The 19375-nt window shown below is 36.7% G+C and overlaps 1 protein-coding gene across 1 annotated transcript; it reads left to right on the forward strand.

Moving 5' to 3' along the window:
- The first annotated feature begins 3697 nt into the window (after positions 1 to 3697).
- Positions 3698 to 18832, forward strand: Mrpl39 (mitochondrial ribosomal protein L39). Its single transcript, XM_004842219.4, has 10 exons — positions 3698 to 3896; positions 4734 to 4940; positions 6785 to 6924; positions 8840 to 8939; positions 10119 to 10186; positions 12889 to 13001; positions 15658 to 15723; positions 16664 to 16817; positions 17995 to 18042; positions 18729 to 18832. Exons 1-10 carry the CDS (start codon positions 3755 to 3757, stop codon positions 18774 to 18776), a joined length of 1086 nt encoding a protein of 361 aa, XP_004842276.1. The 5' UTR covers positions 3698 to 3754; the 3' UTR covers positions 18777 to 18832.
- The last annotated feature ends 543 nt before the right edge of the window (positions 18833 to 19375 follow it).

Below are 19375 nucleotides of genomic sequence, written 5' to 3' on the forward strand. Positions count from 1 at the left end.
CCTGATAGCCTTGAAAAACCTTTTTTAGACTACATGGGTGGTCAGAAATATTTCTACTTAATTTTTCTTTCTACTCTACTTCAGGTGTCATCAGCCTTACCTGGATGTCTTCTCCTTTCCTTCATGGATATTTCCTCTAAAAACATCCTTGTACATCAAATTCTGTCTTGGTGTCTGTTCCTCAGAGGACCTGACTAACTTGCACACATTCATTGTAAGTACAGCTTTGCAAGGCACAGAACCATGTATTTGGCATGTTAGAGCTTTGAGTCAAAAAGGGGAGAAAATAAAGATATATACTTGAGTTAGTTCACAGAGGCTTCAAGAACTCTCAATAGAACTTCAATTCAAGAAATTAATAACTGGTGTACTGTGTGAGGTTTTGGTAAAAACTTATGAATGGGGGAAAGAACTGGGGAAAACTTCACTGTGTATCTTTTAGTATTTTTAAATTTTCCATAGAAGCAAATTCATAAAAGTTTAAAAATGTAAAATCAAATATTGGATTAAAAAGATGAGCATTAGGAAAAAAAAAAAAGAAATCACGGGCAGACAGATCTGAAATTGAGACCCAGATCATATTTACCATGCTATTGGAGTCTCGATTCCAATGATTTGCTTTCCTCCTTGCATGAGAATTCTGTAACTTCATCCAGTGGTTCCCGGTTGGAGGTATACACCTACCACCTGGCTGACCTTGGTCTTGGCCATAGGGCTTGCTAGGGCCAGGGGACTGTGACTGTCTGAAGGCTGTGGGAGAATGCTGGCAGGACTGTTAAGGGCAGTGCATAGGGTAATTTGTCACTGTGTTCCTTTCCCTCCACCAAAGAAGCACAATCCCAAGTAGGAGCTGCTTCTTCTCTGAGTAGATTCTGGAATAAACTGGCATGGGCAATGCCATGTAATGTGAAGAAAATAAATTTGCACAGTTGGAAACTATTGCAGTTATTCCTCAAAATTTTGATTTTGAAAACTTTCAAAATAAAGTTGGATTAGTAGTAAAATTATCATCCTGACTTAGAGCACCAATCATTAATATTTTGCCACAATTGCTGAATTCCTTTCTTCTCTCAATAAAGAGCTTCCTATTTTTTTGGAACCATTTGAGAGTTAGTTGTGGGCATAATGATAGTTCAGCTATAAATATATATTGAGAACAAAGTATATATGTTGACAATAAAGATTCTCTCCTATGTGACCACTATACTAATATTAAATCCATGAAATTTAATATTGATACATTATTTAGTAAATAGTTCATATTCAAATTTCTGTCACGCATGTATCTTATAAAATGTCTTTTATTTTCTGAGGTGAGATCCTAGTAAGGGTCATACACTACTACTAGTTGTATGTCTCTTTAGTTTCTTTAATTTAGAAGAATTCTTTGATCTTTTCGTTCATGAAACTTATTTTTGAAAGTTTGAGGCCAGTTGTTTTGTAGAACGTCTCAGTTTCTGGTTATATCTAATTATTTCACAATTCTTTAGGTTCAGGTAATATATTTATGGTAAGAGTACAACAGAGGGGATTTCATTTACTATTAGTACTATTATTAGTGATACTAGGGATTGAATCTAGGGCCTTGCATTGTGCTACAACCCTGGCCCTTTAAAAAAATTATTTAAAATTCTGAGATAAGATCTTGCTGAATTGATAAGTTGCCTAGGCTGGCCTCCTCCTTCCTCAGCCTCCTAGATTTATGGAATTTCAGGCATAACACCAACAGGCCTGGCTGAGGAGAAGTCATTTATAATACAACCAGGAGGCACAAATATGTCAGATTATCCCATTTTGGGTGATGATAAGTTCATCCACTTTGTTAAGGTGGTTGCCACCATGTTTTCAATCACTGTGACAAAATACCTGACACAATTAACTTTTACGGAAGAAGAAGTTTATGGTTTTAGAGGTTTCAGTATGTGGTCAGTTGATTGTGTTGCTTTGGGCTGACTGTAGCACAGTATATGTTGGTGGGAGCATATAGCAAGGGAGGCCTAGTCACTTTAAGGTAGGACAGAAGAAACAAAGATAGGTAAAAAGGAGACATAGATTTTGAGAAAACTGAAACTTGAAGACACAATCAAAGTTATCCAAGGTTATACCTGTTTTTTTCTTTCAGGCTCTCCACACCTAACTTCCAAAGTGAAAAATCCTATGAGTCTACAAACTTAGCCTTTCTATACTACTAATAGAAATATATAGTATTTGGCCTATACTTTTGGTTTTTCTTTCAATAGTATAAATTAAATTCAAAAGACTTCAACTTTCAAAGAAATAATACTATTAATTCAAATCAGTAACATATCTCTAAGTTCAAACAGATATAAATGGTTTACATTTTAATCTAGTTGATAAAGTTAATTTTTGTTTTAGCCCACTAACGAGTGACCTGAAGAAACAGACACCAGGTAAAGATAAATAACTCAAAAAAAATAAACATCCTCGCTCACTCATCTTGAGGATACCCAGGAGCACACAAATATGGTCTCACCACTTCCTCATAGTGTCACATGTCAGGGAACAAGCCTTCCTCAGAAGGACCTTTGGGGAACATGTGAGATCGAAATAATATCACACCAGATTGTTCCACTGAAAAGGTTCATTTATCCTACTTTGCTTAGTTAGGAACTTATGAGTTGCTACCTAGAGACAGTATATCTTGATCCTTAACAAACTTTCTTAATTTTAGTCCGGTAAAATATAGAGTGAATGAAATCTAAGCTCAGCCACTTATATTTCTCACTTTGAAATTGAAAACCCAGACTTACACTTTCTCTACGCCTCTATGGTGAATGTAAGATCCTGGCCAAGGAGATACATGGTCGCCAGCACGGTCGGCTGGGGTGAGGAGGCCTTGGTATTGTTTCTTAGGCTGCACTTCCACCTGCTGGCGGTGGATTCTGATAGCAACTCAAGGGCAGGGAGCGGGGAATGAGGGGGAGAGGTTTTCGGCTCAATCTGGAAACCGATGCGGCTTCAGTACAGCCACAGAATCAACCAAGTTTGAATAAAAACATTTCCAGATTTTACTTACAGAATGCTTACTTGAAATTAACAACAGCATCCCGGAGCGACAAAGGAAGTGGACATTACTGGGGTTTTTGCAAGGGTATCCATCCATCCATCCATCCTACAAATATTTAGATTTGTAGGGGCTCTTGGGATACATCAGTGGACAAGAAACAAAAAGTCTGGCCCGAGTGGCCTTTTATTATGCTCTCTATACTCTATAGATACCATATAAACCAAGGCAGGTAAATTGAAAAGAGCTCTACAGATTAGTTTCCTCCGATCTCAACAGGCCCACAGCAGAGTAGCTAATTAAATGGAGGACCCAGAGCACATCTGCTCCGGCCAGCACCTCTGCAAACTGAGAGTTAAAACAAGACCTAGGTATCTGGGGTGTGGCCAGCCGGACTGATCAAAAAGCTCGAGTAAACGGACTTTCCCCAAGTTTTCTCCCCGCACATATTCTCCGCAGGAAGCAAGGACTTCGCCGTCAGTGAGGCTCGAACCCTCAGAAGGCAATGGCGTGCGGGGACTTTCCCCTCTAAAGGAGACAGCTGCTCTCCTGCGGATCCCACGAGCTGAGGGTGCGACCGCTCTGCTGACCTGGAAGCCCTGGGTCCTGTCCGCGCCCATAGTGCCCAGAGCCAGTGACTAATCCTCAGCGCAGCGCGCATGCGCCCCCCACTGGCGGCGCGCAGTCCGGGCGCAGGGTCCGGAATGGAACTCTCCTACAGAACCTTCGATGCGCGTTCCTGGTTTCCGGGGGAGGAGGACAGAGAAGGAACCGTGCGCGGCGGTTCCCTTGGCCGCCATTGAGGCGATGGCGTCTGCTGTTCGGGGACTGCGGCTTTGGCTGGTCGCCCCGAGTGGTGGGGTCAGCCGGAGTGAGTTTCCTCGGGCCGTGGGGACTGAGAGCCAAGCGTGGAGAGCGGTGTAGCCCAGACTGGGCTTGGCTAGGACCTAGAAAGTCTGACGAGTCGAGGAAGGAGGAGTGTTTTCTGCCCCGGCTGTGGCTGTCGCCCCTTCCCGGTCTCAGAGGACAAATCTAGGGGCGAGAGGGGTCGGGGAAGAGCGGGGACGCTGCCCAGGGCGCAGAGCTTGCGGTGTCCTTAGGAAGGACCCCACTACTCCTTCAAACGTGTTGGGGTCTTCCCGTAGGGACTGACACTTGTATCTGCCTGTCAGATGTCGTGGTTTGGGGATGGAGGGAGAGGAGTGAGGAATTAAGGCGCGTTATGCACACGTGCAGTTCCCCACCGTGACTAGCAATGTACTAATAGAGTTATTTTAAAAACCACTTCCCACCCAAGACGTTGATAGTTTGGGCATAAAACTTGCAGTTCATTGTAGGTCTTTTGGGCTCCCCCAGGACTCTGCCAAACCAACAACTTAGTTCTCTTTTCCCATGATTCTGGTCTAGTTTTGACTCTGCTTCCTGGTTACTTTTGTGCTTTCTTGTAAAGCACAGCCTGGAATATCATACAGGAAATCGGTGGGAAGCAGGTCTGATGTGAAAGCAAAACAGAGGCAGTGGTCTGGGTTAGCTGCAGTTTTCTCCCGTTGTCATTTTAGTCATTAGAAAGTTGTTTGACTTTGCTTCGGAATGAATTTTTGACAAATGGCAAAATTCTGTTGACTCGATTATACAGGAGAGGAACGAGGTGGGATTTGGACAGTAAATTACTCATTTTTTTCAGTCTTTATGTTTAACTTCTCCACAGGATTTATAGCATCTTCACCGGCTGCTCAGCTCTCATTGACAGAACTGACAGAAATGCGGAATGATCTCTTTAATAAAGAGAAAAAAAGGCAATTATCATTAACTCCCCGAACTGAGAAGATTGAAGTTAAACATGTTGGGAAAACTGACCCCGGCACTGTCTTTGTGATGAATAAAAACATTTCTACTCCTTACAGTTGTGCCATGCGTAAGTAACAGTGTCAGGATAAAATTTTGACCATTTTAGATGAGCTGTGTGGCAGAACTGGTGCAGAGGAGATGCTGTAATTGCTTCCTCAACTTTTCAGAAGTTCTCCTTTCCATGGCATCTTATAGTCTGCTCACTGTTCCTCTACCTCTGGAGGATACTGTGGTTATTGCAAGGTTGGCATTCAGTGCTCATGTTGTCCTGGGCCTTCCTGGATTCTGGCAGTGTTTAGGGTCTTAACATTTTTTCAAGGAGAAGGCCAGATATGAGTGCATTGTTATTGGGACACTTGTCCTTTTTTTGATAAACCTGGAATGGTTGTCATACAAGTTTCATGAACACATTCATGATGGTACCATACATGCATGACTGTCCTATCTCATGGCTTGTACTACCCAGTTGGACTGACCTATGACACCTGATGGGACAGTCATGCATGTGCCACCCATGGTTCAAGCAGGTGGGAAAGTGTTAAAAGATTTTGTGAAAAGGGGACTCTTGTAGCCTCAGATAACCAGCTTTTTTGCCACCTTTCTAGTTCTTCATAACGTAATATATCTTTTATGTGCTGGCCACTTTCCTCTTTGTGTGTTGTGTTTTTATTTGGATTAGTATGGACATGTCGTAAATGAGTGAGTGGAGATGTGATTGAAGTAAATGTAACTGGGGTAAAAATATTTGCTTTGTTCATATCTTAGGAAAGAGAATTGTGCCCTGTATGTGTTTTGGTGTGAAAATGAAGAGTCTGTATATATTATTTGATCAAAAAATTTGGATAAAGCTTTGATAGAAAAGATAATATTTAAATTAGCCTCCCAAAATACACGTCATGACTAGCTGCTTTATTTAAACTTTTGGAATGCTTAGTAATGATTTCTTTTAATTATTCAACAACTTAAGGGTTAAGGAGTATATACCTTCTCAGTCTTCTACTTTGGCACTTGAGTTAGTACTTATGATTATTATTTATTTATTTGGTTTTTAAGTATTTCTTGAACCTCTTGTATGTGTTAGGTATACATGAGAAACTTCAGGCTATTAGTATCAAGCATTATACATATCATGTGTAGAGGTGAAGTTTCTGAACTAACTCTAGCATGACCTCTCTTTCTTGTCATCCATACCTTCAGTCATTCAGTAAACTTCTGTCTAGCACCTGTTATATTCTAGGCCTGGTACTAGGCTCGGAATATTAAAGAGTGAGCAGAAATAGACAGGACTGTGCCTTTATGGTATTTATGTAATGGCTAACAATTTAGACATTATTGTTTGAATATTTTTGTATCTATATACTTGCAAGACATCTAGGTTAGAATTGTATTCTAGACCATAGACCAGAGCTAATTGACTTTTATATGAACTCACATTCATAATTAAAAAATGATAACCACTGTACCATTGACTTGAATCCATGAATCCATGTCATGAAAGTAAGATGGTTTGGGAACAAAACCTGAAACAATCTAGAACAGATTTGTGTGTGTGTGTATTAATATATTTTTCTTTTTCTTCTGAGTTTTTTGTCTATCCAAATATATCCATGTTGCTGTACTCTGAATATTTAAGTGTAGCTCTTGGAAGATTGTTTGATTCATAATTGACAAGTTAATTTCAAACTAAACTTAGCCTTAATAATTTTTCTAAATGGTTTGAGTAATTTTGTTAATAATTGATAATACCTTAAATGTGTTAAGTATTTTTTGTTATGTAACACTTTTCTGCTGTAAAAAAGACAGTCCCCAGAATTTTGCTTTTTTATTATTTTACTTTCTAGTGAAGCATTGTTTAAATTTTAACTTTGGGATTTGTTAGATTTAGATCATCAATCAATTTTTAATTTCTAGATTTAAGTGAGTGGTACTGCAGGAAGTCTATTCTGGCTCTTGTGGACGGACAACCTTGGGACATGTATAAACCTTTGACCAAGTCCTGTGAAATTAAATTTCTTACATTCAAAGATTGTAATCCAACAGAAGTGAATAAGGTATTTGTCTCTACATTCTAACTTCCTCAGTTTTTCTTGTTTTTATTAAACCTATTTTGTGTGTAGTATAGCATGTAATCATATGGCAAAGATCATATGGTGCACTGTCCTAGATAGGCAGTGTTTTATTTGTTAGATTAGAAGGTACCAGGGGCATCTACTTCTCTATTTGGGATTGTAACAACTATATGACATGTCTTTTACGTTCATCACTTTGTTCAGCTTACATTTCTAGATAACCCTCTCTATATTGCTGGTGATTCCATTCCCATTACTACTACTTGAAGCATCTTCTCTGAATGACTTCAATAACTTTTAAAAATTATTTTCTACTCCCTCCACCCAGTTTTTAAGTACTTAAAAGTCTTTCATAGTACAATAAGAGTTTTATTAAGAGATTTGAAAGTATTGTGTCCCTTACCCCCAAATAACGTGCCTGCCTGATAATGTTCACGTAACCTTCCAGGTCCTGGGCAGTACACCCTGGCCTGCCTTTTCAGCTGTCCTGACCTGATCCCCCAGCCTTTGTCTTCACCCTCTCTGGTCTCTGCTCACACAGAGCACTTGGACAAGAGTGGTTTATGCTACACTGTCCCCTTGCTCTTGTAGATGTTCTTCTATCAATGCTGAACATTTTCTTTCTCTTACTAAAACCTGGGTATCATTTATGCTTCAGTTAAAATGCCATCTACAGTACTCTGTTCAGTACTCTGATAGGTTTTTCCTTGTCAGAATTTTTTAGGGTCTGGCAACACTTGGCCACTGTCTCTAGTAGAGTATTTAAATTCTGTCTTGTAACATAGATTGCTTAATGTGTTAGATTCTTGGTTCTGTGAAGATAGTAACCATTTCCTTACTAGATCCAGTACTTCACTTACATGCTATAGGTGTTTAATGTTTGTTGAAATGAAATACTTTATAATAGTAGCGGGTGACAGCTAGTAATTATTATGTATCAGACACTGTTCTAGGTGACTTACAGGTAGGAATTAACTTCCTCTTTGTACCAACTCCAGAGTAGGTACTGTTCTCCCTATTTTTGTTATAAATAAACTGACAGAGGTGCCACAGCTTGACTAAGGTTACTAGTTTACGAAGTGGTAGAGCCTTGATTTGAACCAAGGTATTCTGAGTATAAAGTGAAACATTCAAAAACAATTAAGTAGGATAGATGAAGTCTGTTTTGCTACTTGCCTGTAAGGCCTAGGTTTATACTTACTTTTCTAAGTATAATGTGATTTTGTAGAATACATAATGGAGCATTCTCAGCCATATACAACCAAGTGAACCCATTTTATGTAGTCCTTGGATGTGGAGAAGAGCTTAGAAAGTCAAGTGCTTGGAGTATTGGCAGTAAAGGGAATAAGATGGTCAGGTTTGGTGTAGGTCACATGCTTCTCTCTTTGACTCTAATAAGCTCACCTACTGGATATCTCTATCAGTCATATCCATCCATCAAAATGTGCTAGGAAAATGAAGGCCCCGTTAGTGGGGAGGCTGCTCTGAGTAACTTGAGTGATGTTGGGTGTAGGATAGAATCATAAATAATTCTTACAAGTTGAATTTTTCTCATCATATTTATAACTGGTGTATAAATAAATATTAACATTTATTTTAGTTTAGCACAAGTTTCTTAAGAGTTTATCTTTATCCGGGTTAAAAATCAAAACTGTCAGATATTAAAACTACCTATTTGTTGATACCCATTATGTCTGATATATTACACAGAAACATTGCTAACCACTGCTTCATTATTTGCTGGTTTTGCTGGGCAGAGGTAATGTCATGGCTTGATAGTAACTATTGCTACATGCTGAGAATGGATAGGTATATGAGAAATATTTCCCAAACCAAGAGTTAACTTAATTTTAATATTGTAGGGTGTGTGGCATTCATATGTGTCTTTTCCTTTCAGGCTTACTGGCGTTCTTGTGCCATGATGGTGGGCTGTGTCATAGAGAGGGCGTTTAAGGATGAGTACGTGGTCACTTTGCTTAGAGCTCCAGAGGTTCCCGGTAATGTACATATAAACATATCGATATTTTTTGTAATCCTGAAATATTCTGATATCTAACTGTGGTGATATACAGGATTCTTTTCTAATTTCATCTAATATAAATTACCATTATATACATTTCATCTGTTATACGTAACAGAATCCATGCTGTTATGATGAAATAATGAAGTAAATTTTAGACGTCAATAATTAATAAAATTAGTGGAAAATATTTCTTTAAATATAAATTTTCATGGAATTATACTGTCACAGTGTTGATTTCTTACCATTTGAAACCCATAATTCTAAATTGAACATGTGGGGAAGGAAATGGGCACTGTGCTTAGGCACTGCCATTTCTCCAGAAATGTCCATGATTCTGAAAAGGCACACCATTTTGATGAGATGGAAGGATACAGACTGTAATTTTGTTAAACTACAGTTTCTTACCATTATGTATAATAGGTTCATGTGTAATTTTTTAAAAAGTGTATCACCACAAATATTCGAAAGATACTCAAAGTGAGGTTTTTGTTTTTCAGTACTAGGGATTAAACTCAGGAGCTTTGCACTGAGCCACCCCCCCCCCCCCTTTTAATGTTTGATTTTGAGACAGTCACTAAGTTGCCCAAGCTGGGTTTGAACTTGGGATCCTCCTGCCTCCGTCTTCCAGAGTGCTGGGATTATAAAAGTGCACCACCAGACCCAGCTCAAGAAATGATTTTTATAAAGAAGATATCTAGAAGGTGTTATAAAAGAAATTAAACATTTCATGTCCACTTAGCCATTCATCTGCTTATTAAGTATCTTGTTATTTTTGGTACCGGGGATCAAACTCAGGACCTTGTACTTGCCAGGCAGGCACGGTGCTACTGAGGTATATCCCGGCCCCTTTTTAAACATTTTATAGCTGATATCTGTTTGAGGTCCCTATAGTGTTAGTGTTCCTGAAAAAAGCTTGAATAGCTTTTTAAAAAGTTGGTGATTTTGGGTTAATAAGAGATGAGTTAATTTGGGTGGGGGGAAATTTGATAGTGCTCTGGTAGGCAGCTGGGATAATGACAATAGTTTTATGATTTGTAATGTTGAGAGAGATTGTTACCTTTTCATTTTATGATCTAAATATTCAGTTGTTGCAAATGAATAACTTTGTGCCCTAACAGATTTGACTTTGCTTTTTATTTTGATGGATTTACAGTGATTGCTGGAGCCTTCTGCTATGACGTAGTTTTGGATAAGAGACTGGATGAATGGATCCCAACAAAAGTAAGTGGAATATTAATTTTAGAGCCTAACCTTTCTCTGTTAAAATGATTCCTGTTAGTGTTGCTGAATGGTACTGAACATTGAGGAACTTAATGAATCTACCTACCTAACCTTTCTGTTCCTGGTTTTTCAGTATATGTACTTAAGACAGAGACTCATGACCGAGGGTATTTGCAACACCATAGTCTGATGTGATGAAACTTTATGTCCTGTTTGCCTTTTTCTTGAAGTCCCAACTATGTGTTAAAGTAGTGGTGTTCAAGATATTCAGGAGCTTAACTCGTGGTTGATGTGGTGATAGGGAAATTAGATCCATCATTATTTGAATCCCTGCTGCCTTAAATCATTTTGGTATGTTGGTTACTCTGGGATCCCTGTGTACACAAGGGTTATGCTGAGAGAGGATGACTTAAAGAATAAGCTTGAAAAGCTAACACAAATAGCAACAAAATATATTCTTTGTGAATGGTATGCCTTCATAATTAGGGTGGTTCTTATTGGTCTGGGACTTGGGTCTAGGGAAGGGCTACCAAGGACAATCTAAATCAATTGCCTGGTAGGTAGGGGTTACTGATGGTTATCAAAGGCCAAATAGGGAGGTGTAGTTATGACTGGGGAGAATGAGCCAGTACTTAATTCTATTTTTTTTTTTTCTTTTTGGTACTGGGGATTGAACTCGGGTCCTTGCGCTTTTGAGGCAGCCGATAGAACCACTGAGCTAAATCCCCGCCCACAGTACTTAATTCTTAATTAAGCAAAATTGTATGTCCTTAAGTTGGGAGACCAGAGATCAAAAAATGGGAGGAAATACACCATACCATTTTACTAATTTCATTCTATAATTTTTTACATTTAATATCTCTGAAAATAGATTTATTTTGCAATAGGTAGCATCTTAATAATTATAATTGGTAGTGTTTTTTTCTTAGTGATACATCTTAGATTTAGGGAACTACTGTAGTTATTAAAATCAAAGGTTTTGGCGTCAGGAAAGGTCAAGCTTTAAATTCTGCCTTTGGAAGCTACTTTTTAATCCTGCACTTTATTCAATATGGAGAAGAAGAGAAGAGGGAAACAGGAAGGATGAATAAGAGAAAGAGGGAAGAAGGAGGAGGAGGAGGAGGAAAGATGGGGCGAGAAGAGATTAGAACTGGTGTTATGCTCTCTGAGTTCTTGTCAGTTTAGCTTCTCTTTCAATTGTGTTCCCAAATTTAAAAATGGGTCTCACGTTACTGGGGGAGTAAAGTGAAACTAATGTGATCAAGATTTAACTGTCATCTATGAAACTTGCTGCCCCCTTTTTTTCCTTTTTTAAAGATAAAGCTTGGGCTGGGGATTTAGCTCAGTGGTTTCTCCACCTGGTATGCAAGCTCAAAGACCCGAGTTCGCGCCCCAGTACCAAAAAAATAAAAATAAAAAAAAATAAAGATAAAGCTTTAAGAAAAGAAATGTACCAGCCAATAGCAGGCTCCATGTGTTAGATGATTGACATAGACAGAGGAGGGAAGAGTTACGCTGAAGGATGGTTGTATCAGCCACAAATGCAGATTTTTAAAGTATTATGTTATCCCCTTAAAAATGGAAAAGTCATTTTATGTGAAAATATCTAATAAGTTTATGGAATTTTATTATACAAATTATTTGTGTAATAGTGCTTGACCTTTTCTATATTAGTAATGATTTATAGTATGAAATTGAATCATAGATTTTTATTTAAAATCTCATAAACATAATGTATATTATTAATCATTTTAATTGCATAAAATTGACATTTTTCTTTAATAGAAATTTATAATATTGAGCATATACTTTATTTTGTACATGCTAGTGATGGATGATTTAACATTTCTAGTAAAACTCTTAGTTATGAAAACAATTTTTTTCTCTATTCATTTAATAAACTTTTAGTCATAGTGTAAACACATTTTTATGTCTTGCTGTTTATTTATTGGCATTTTTGTTCCATTATAGTTTTAATAAACATACACCTATGTAAGAAAAGAAAAAAAATGGAAACGAAGTCTGTGTAAATAGGGAAGGGTGGAGGGGTGAAGAGTGCACAGGTAGTGGGGAAAAAATAAGAACCAAGATACATCATGTACAAGTACAAGCACCCAATGATAGATGTAAACGAATTGTATACCTAAACTGTACCAATAAAAGCACTTATAAAAAACAAACAAAAAAACATACACCTATGTAATTTGGATGAAATGTTTTATTAAAGTTTATTTGTAGGCTTGTCTGTAATTATTATTAATGAGGGATAATAATAATTTTTCTTTTTTTTTTTTTTTTTTTTTTTTTATTACTGAGGATGCAGCCTTTGCCTTTGCACTGAACTACATCTGTAGCCCTTTTAAAAAAATTTTTAAATTTTGGGACAGGGTCTCATCAAATTTCCCAGGCTGGGATTGACTTTGCTATCTTCCTGCCTCAGCCTCCTACATTGTTGGGATAACAGGCATGTGCCGCCACACCTGGTGGTAATATTTCAATTATAGGTAAATTATAATTTTATAGCTGGTAGTGGGAGGTGTTTGTGGCCTAAATTAAGTTATTGCAAATTAGTAACTTAGTCTCCTAACAGATTTGCTTTTTGCCTTTTAGTTGGATTCACAGTACTAAGCAGACGATTTTACTTGACTTATGGAGATATGCTGTTAGGTAAACCACTCAAGGTTAATACTTTCATTTTTTAGGAGAACCTACGTTCCTTGACAAAAGATGCTCATGGCTTAATTTATAAAGATCTGCCATTTGAAACTCTAGAAGTTGAAGCAAAAGTGGCATTAGAAATATTTCAGCACAACAAGTAAGTATGACGAAAGCTTAACTTTTTAGGATTTTTACATTTGATGTATATATGACACCATTTTGTTTTCTGCGCTGAGAACTCTTTTCCTGCACTGGTCTGTTGTCTTTGTTTATCTTATTGTTGATTTCACTTAAAAAAATGTTCCCATCACAGTTGGTAATTTCCTCACTCTGACTTCTCTGTTTCCTAGGCCCTTCTTTTTGTATCAGCATAGTAGTATGCATCCCCTTTTTCTTTCTATTCTGAAGCGATAACACATGTTAGGCAACTGTATTGTTTTGCTCACTTGGCAGCCTTTCTCTTCCATTCTTCCACTGTAACTGAAAAGTGGAAGATTTAAAATGCATGTGATTTGGAAGGGAATTAACAGCTGAAGGAAAATGTTTACATGGTCAGGTCTTAGTCTTCTGCATATAAATTATCTATTTGTTAGATTTTTCTTTGTTAGCATTTTAAATCCTGCCTGGCTTCTCAATTCTCTTTTCCAATAAGAAAACTTAATAGTTTACCTTCTTCTACTAGTTGTACGAATGTAAACTAAATTTTAATATTCAACTAATAGAAAATTAGAAACATAGGTACCAAAGTCTGAAGCCAAAATACACACCTGCAAATTGTTAAAGATTATGTGTTAGAATTTCTTTTGGATATATAGAAGTTGCATCATAAATTTTCATAGGGATAGTTTGTCATATTGCATTAGTTCGTGAGAATCTCCTCAGCTCATATTCTTAGCCTGGCATTTCTCAAAGGAATATGGCTCATAATAGTCTTCTGTAAGACAATTATTTACATGCTGAAAAATGTGTACTGTATTTAGCTGAATTTGGAGAAGAGTTGGAAAAAAATTTACTCACTGATCTGTAGGGTATAACAAAGCATTTTTCTGTATTTTCTGGAACTAGTATACTAAGAAATGAGTAGAAATATATTGTTGTGGGGCCGGGGATTTAGCTCAGTGGCACCGTGCCTGCCTAGCAAGCACAAGGTCCTGAGTTCAATCCCCGGTACCAAAAAAAAAATATGTTATAACTGAACTAGAGTATAGTTAGTGCTGTTGACTCAAACTACCATTTACAGCATTAAGAACATTCCTTGAAAAAAAAAAAATCCTTGGGTTATCAACTTGTCAAATTACTTTCTAACAAAAATCTAGACATATGCTATACAACAGAAATATAATTTTAAAATATGTAGTACTATATTTAAAAAGTCAAAAGAAAAGGTATAATTAATTTTAATAGATTTTATTTTACCAATATATTCAAAATATAATTTCAACATATGATCAATATTAAAAATTACTAATGCTATCTTGTATTCTTTTTCATACTAAGTCCTCAGAATCTGGTATGTATTTTACATTTAAAGCATATTTTAATGAGGACTAAGCACATTTAAGTCCCCCCTACCTGGATAGTATACTTTTAACTTCCATTCTCTGTATATTGAGATCTTGCTTTCCTCCACCTAACTATTCAAGTCTGGTGGGGACTTCTGGGACTTTGATAAATTTAGCTGCATGGCAAGAGGAAGAAGACAATTTTAGGATAAGTTTGAAAGGACAGAACAGTGTTGGACTGTGGTCGGTGAGTTAGTGATTGAACCTTTCTGCTTCAGAGGAGGAACCTTTAGAGGTTTTGGCTCACAGGACAAAAGCATCTCTTGGAGGTGGATCAAGAGGGACAAGCATTTAAGGGAATCAGCCCCTCGTGTAGTGCACGAGGACTCTGGCAGAAGGGGGGTGGCCGTCAGTGGGTGTTTTTGCATGCTTCCTTCCCATGCCATTCATTGTGCTCACACGTATGTGTCCACATGTATGTGCACACTTAATATTTGTTTAGCATGCTGGAGTAAACAGGCAAGGCTCCTAATAGTGAGTAGTAAAGTCATGATTTGAATGAGGGCTCTGAAGCTCGACTTGTGCTGCCAGTTATATTGACGGAATTGGGTAGATGTGGAAGATATTAGGGTGTAGAACAGATAAGACTTGGTGAAGAATTTGATGCTATGAGAAGGGTATGGTGTCAGAAGAGGGTCTTTCACTTGGACACAGGTGGTTGGTGATGTCATACTAAGATAGAAAATTTGGGAATAAGAAAAAGTTTAGGTGTGAAAAAAGGGAGATAATTTGTTTTGTTTTGAGCTTTGGGGGACTGAGGTGTTTGAGGTGCATCTTAGTGGGTGTGTAGAAAGGTTTTGGATACACAGTTTGGGGCACAGAAGAGACAGGTGAGTTAGAGACAGATGTAGACAGTATAACTGGATAAGCAGTAGCTAAAGCTTGTCAGTCAAGAAGCTAGCCTAAGGAGGAAGCTTAGTGTGAAGAGTGTCCAGGATGGAATCCTTAAAGGGTGGGGAAAAGCAAGAGTGGCTGGAGAGATAAAATAGGACATGTTAGGGAATGCCTAGGCCTGTGGAAGGAGCACTGTGAGAAGTGGAGGTGAGCAATGATGTGAAGAAAATGTGGACTGAACAGCGTCCATTAGGTTGACACCTAGCAGATCCCTGTAACTTTGGTTGTGGAGTTGTAGGGTGGTGAGTGGCTGGCTCCAAGTCAGAACCATAGCTGAAGAGGAGAAAGTGAGGTGTCTTAAACAGTTCTTTTTAATATATATTTAGAGCTAAAATTTTTTTCTATGCTGCTTTTCAGGTACAAAATAGATTTTATAGAAGAGAAGGCATCTCAGAACCCTGAGAGAACAGTCAAGCTACACAGGTAAATAAATGCCTAAAAATTGGCTGGTATGCTAATTTAAAGTTTAGCTTTATTGTTACCACAATGAAGTGTCTGACTCAAATAAGTGACTTTTTACTGTATTGTATTATTCTCATTATCTTGTTTCCTGGTGCTTTGTTCATTGTTTTGATATAGTGGTAATAGGAAACTTTAATTATCTTTAGGAGCAGTTACGCTTTCTGGTCTTCATTTTATTATTTTTATTCATTTCAAGAGTTGAAAATGATGTTTAAAAATGAAATTTTTAAGAGTCAGTTTTGACATTGGGCAAGATAATCTTTGTTACGTGAATTGAATGTGATAGTTCTTTGTACAGGAATATGAACACTAATTAGTTATTACTTACCATTACTTACATTATGTGCAGATTGATTCGTGGATGAGAAAGGTACATTGCTTATGTTGACATTCTTCCATATGGAGCAAATCCAAGTACGGTGCATTATATAAAATTATATAAAATTATATATTATATAAAATTATACATTATATAAAAATGACTTTAGGTCCTGGAGTTATTTCTTCAGCTATATTTTCTTCATTTCGACAAAACGTTATTTTCTCTAGAAACTTCTCTTTGTTTGAGGATGCAGTCTGTTAAGCTATTGTAACAGATGATTGCAAGGTTGTAGGTTATCAGTGTTAGACAACAGGATGTTATTGATAGCATGATGTATATTCCATGACTCTTTAAATTTACCTAAATGTTAATTAAGGGAAAGGTTCACTTGATTTGATTTTCAAAGTTTAGCCATTTTACTTGAGATTGTTTGTCAGGGGTTGTTACAGATGGAATTGAGACATCTAGATTGTTCTTGAGTAGGATGTAGCAGCAAAGAGAGTGAGTGATTTCTCTTTTAACCAGTTACAAATGATTTGATATTGAGGTTTTGTTTGTTTACCTTTTAAATCAAATCAGAATTGGTGACTTCATTGATGTGAGTGAGGGTCCTCTCATTCCACGAACAAGCATTTGTTTCCAGTATGAAGTGTCTGCAGTTCACAACCTTCAACCCACTCAACCATGTCTTGTAAGAAGATTCCAGGGTCTGTCATTACCTGTTCACTTAAAAGTAAGTAAAGCTTAAAGTTCTAGGTCTTCTAATTTGGGAAGAGATTGTGGTTTCATACCAGTTTGAAGGATATAAATTTTAATTTTCCTTAAGTTTTGTGCCAGTAGTATTTTGTAAACTTGAGTTTATGATTAAAAAGAAATATTCCCAGGATATAAAAGCTAATTCACAAAAGGAACAATCATTAAAAACGTAAATCAAATTAAGATAGTATTTTTATTTTTTAGATTAGGATGAGGGGGCATTGAGGGGACATTGGAATGCATATTGGTAAGACCTTTCTGGAGCACCTTTGACCTAACATTTGGCACCTTTTTCCCCCTAATTTTAATGATGTATTCATGACCCAAGACCTATCTTTATTATTGGATAAGTCCCAACCCCTTACCCTTACCTTACAAAGTCCTGTGTTTTCTGGCCCTGCCTGGGTATTTCTGCTCCAGCTGTTCATTCTTCACGAGTAAGGTAAACATACCATACTGGTCTCTAGAAGGGTTTGCATGTAGATAGTAATTTTACCTTTTGTTACAGATTGAGCTTATTCTGTGTGAAATAGTCACTGGACGATCCTCAGTATTACCTTCAGTTGCTTAATAAAATTGATGTGGTCATTGTCACTTCACTGTTTTCACAATGCATTCTGATAATCCTCTGCTGCTTAAGACTAATAAGGATTGAGGAAATTTGCTCTATCATTTTACTGTGGTCTTGTTTCTGGTTATTCTTTCCTATAATTTGCTAAATCCTCTTGGTCTGCCATTTGCAGAGTGAAGATGTCACAGGTAGTTCCTAATGAACCTTTTGTGATTGCTCAGAATTTAAAGAATAACCTCCAGCATATTGAAATTGGCTATTTAGGGAAAGAATCACAGACTTTGGGAAAGTAGAACACATTTTTACTTTCCACTAGGAAGAATATTTTTAATGATGGAAATGATAAAAAGGAATAAAAGAAGAATTACATACTCAGTGCTTAAATCTTTTTTTCTTAAAATGCCAGTGAAGCTGTTGTTCTATATACATAGTACCTGTTTTCCTTACTGATTTTATGTTTATAACCAGTCAGTACATTAGTGCTGTCTAGCTTTTTCTTGTTTTATTTAAAAAGCTATATGAAGACTCAATCCTTTTTAAGTTTTCTGCTTTATTTAATTCACAACAAATCTTTTCTACTCAGGCACATTTTACAGTGTGGGATAAGCTACTAGAAAGATCTCGGAAAATGGTAAGTATTTTTTTCTTTCTATGAAGAAATTTTCATTAAAATTAAGTAACAACCACCAAAGGGGTGGAGGGTAATATCTTAACTCAACAGACAAGGGACTGTTGTGATTGTTTACCCCAGAGCTATTTTGGCAAAAGTAAAATTGTAATTTGGGAATAGAAATGAGAATATTACAGTATAGTAGTAGTAGTTCTTAATAGTTGTATTGGTATAAAGCCTTATGACAATTTTTTAATAAACAATCTACCCTTAAAAGATTATGATTTGTTAGATGTTTTAGAGCTGCCTCAACTATTAATGTTAATTATATAAATAGTCTGAAAAACCAGATTTGAATATTTATGTGTCTATAGTTTATTCTCTTTTTAGCATTAGATTTCACAAATAGGACTGATTATATTTCTTGACCAGCTATTCATTATGTCACAAGTTAAGTGTTCTCCTTTTCTTAACTTTTTCAGATAGCTGTCCTGTATCAGACCTAGTGTGTTCTTCCTTCTTACCCTAAGTTCCCATGACTTTAAAAACACTAATCAAGCTTTCCATTATTATTTTTATAATAATTACTGTTGAAGAAAAAAGACAAAATGTTGTCATAAGAGGACTGTAGGAGGAATTAAGCTGGTGGCTGAAGGGTAAAATTGAAAGTATTTATTAGAGAAATAAAGCTGTTTGTATTTTTACAGGTTACTGAAGATCAGACTAAACCGACAGAGGAAAGTGCATCTACTTAAAGACTTTCTAAAATTTAAATATGTACAGTAAATTAAAATAAAATATTTTAATATAATGTCTGTGTGTACTTACAGAGATTAACGTTTTGTCCTGAAGATTGATGGTGATGTTTGCTTTTTCCTTTCTCCAAAGGATAAAAAAATTTATGTTGCTCACAAAAATTTCACACAGAAATAACCCTTCCTTTCCTGCTCCACAGTTGCAGTACTTAAGCATGTTTTCTCTTTTCTATGTACGTAACCATGTACAAAGACATACAATTAAAAAAAAATAAGGTCATACTGTACAAAATGTACTGCTTATATTTTTCACTATTTAAAACAGTAGTGCAGTAAACATCTTTCTGCAAAATGGCAAATGTTTGTACATTGAGATTGGTTTTAGCCAAGTAATTAGTACGTGCTGGGCTTTGTACTGAGTCCTTCATGTGGAGCTTTTTATTTGATTCTCAAAATAACTTGTTAAGAAGGTGTTTCCATTTCATAAAGGAGGAAACAGCATAGAGTTTGAAAGTGGTAAAGCTAGAATTTGAACCCAGGCAGTTTCACTAACATGCTCTTATGTACTGTATTACATATAAATAATTTTATAGGTCTAG

This window comes from Heterocephalus glaber, unplaced genomic scaffold (assembly GCF_053883595.1).
Source record: "Heterocephalus glaber isolate CG9 unplaced genomic scaffold, H.glaber_assembly_v1.0 deba00000122, whole genome shotgun sequence".
Taxonomy (NCBI): domain Eukaryota; kingdom Metazoa; phylum Chordata; class Mammalia; order Rodentia; family Bathyergidae; genus Heterocephalus; species Heterocephalus glaber.

Coding starts and splice junctions, on each gene's coding strand:
- Mrpl39 (XM_004842219.4), top strand. CDS start 3,755: ATGCGCGTTCCTGGTTTCCGGGGGAGGAGGACAGAGAAGGAACCGTGC. Junction 10,187..12,888: donor ATGAATGGATCCCAACAAAA/GTAAGTGGAATA, acceptor TTCATTTTTTAG/GAGAACCTACGTTCCTTGAC. Junction 16,818..17,994: donor CATTACCTGTTCACTTAAAA/GTAAGTAAAGCT, acceptor TTTTCTACTCAG/GCACATTTTACAGTGTGGGA.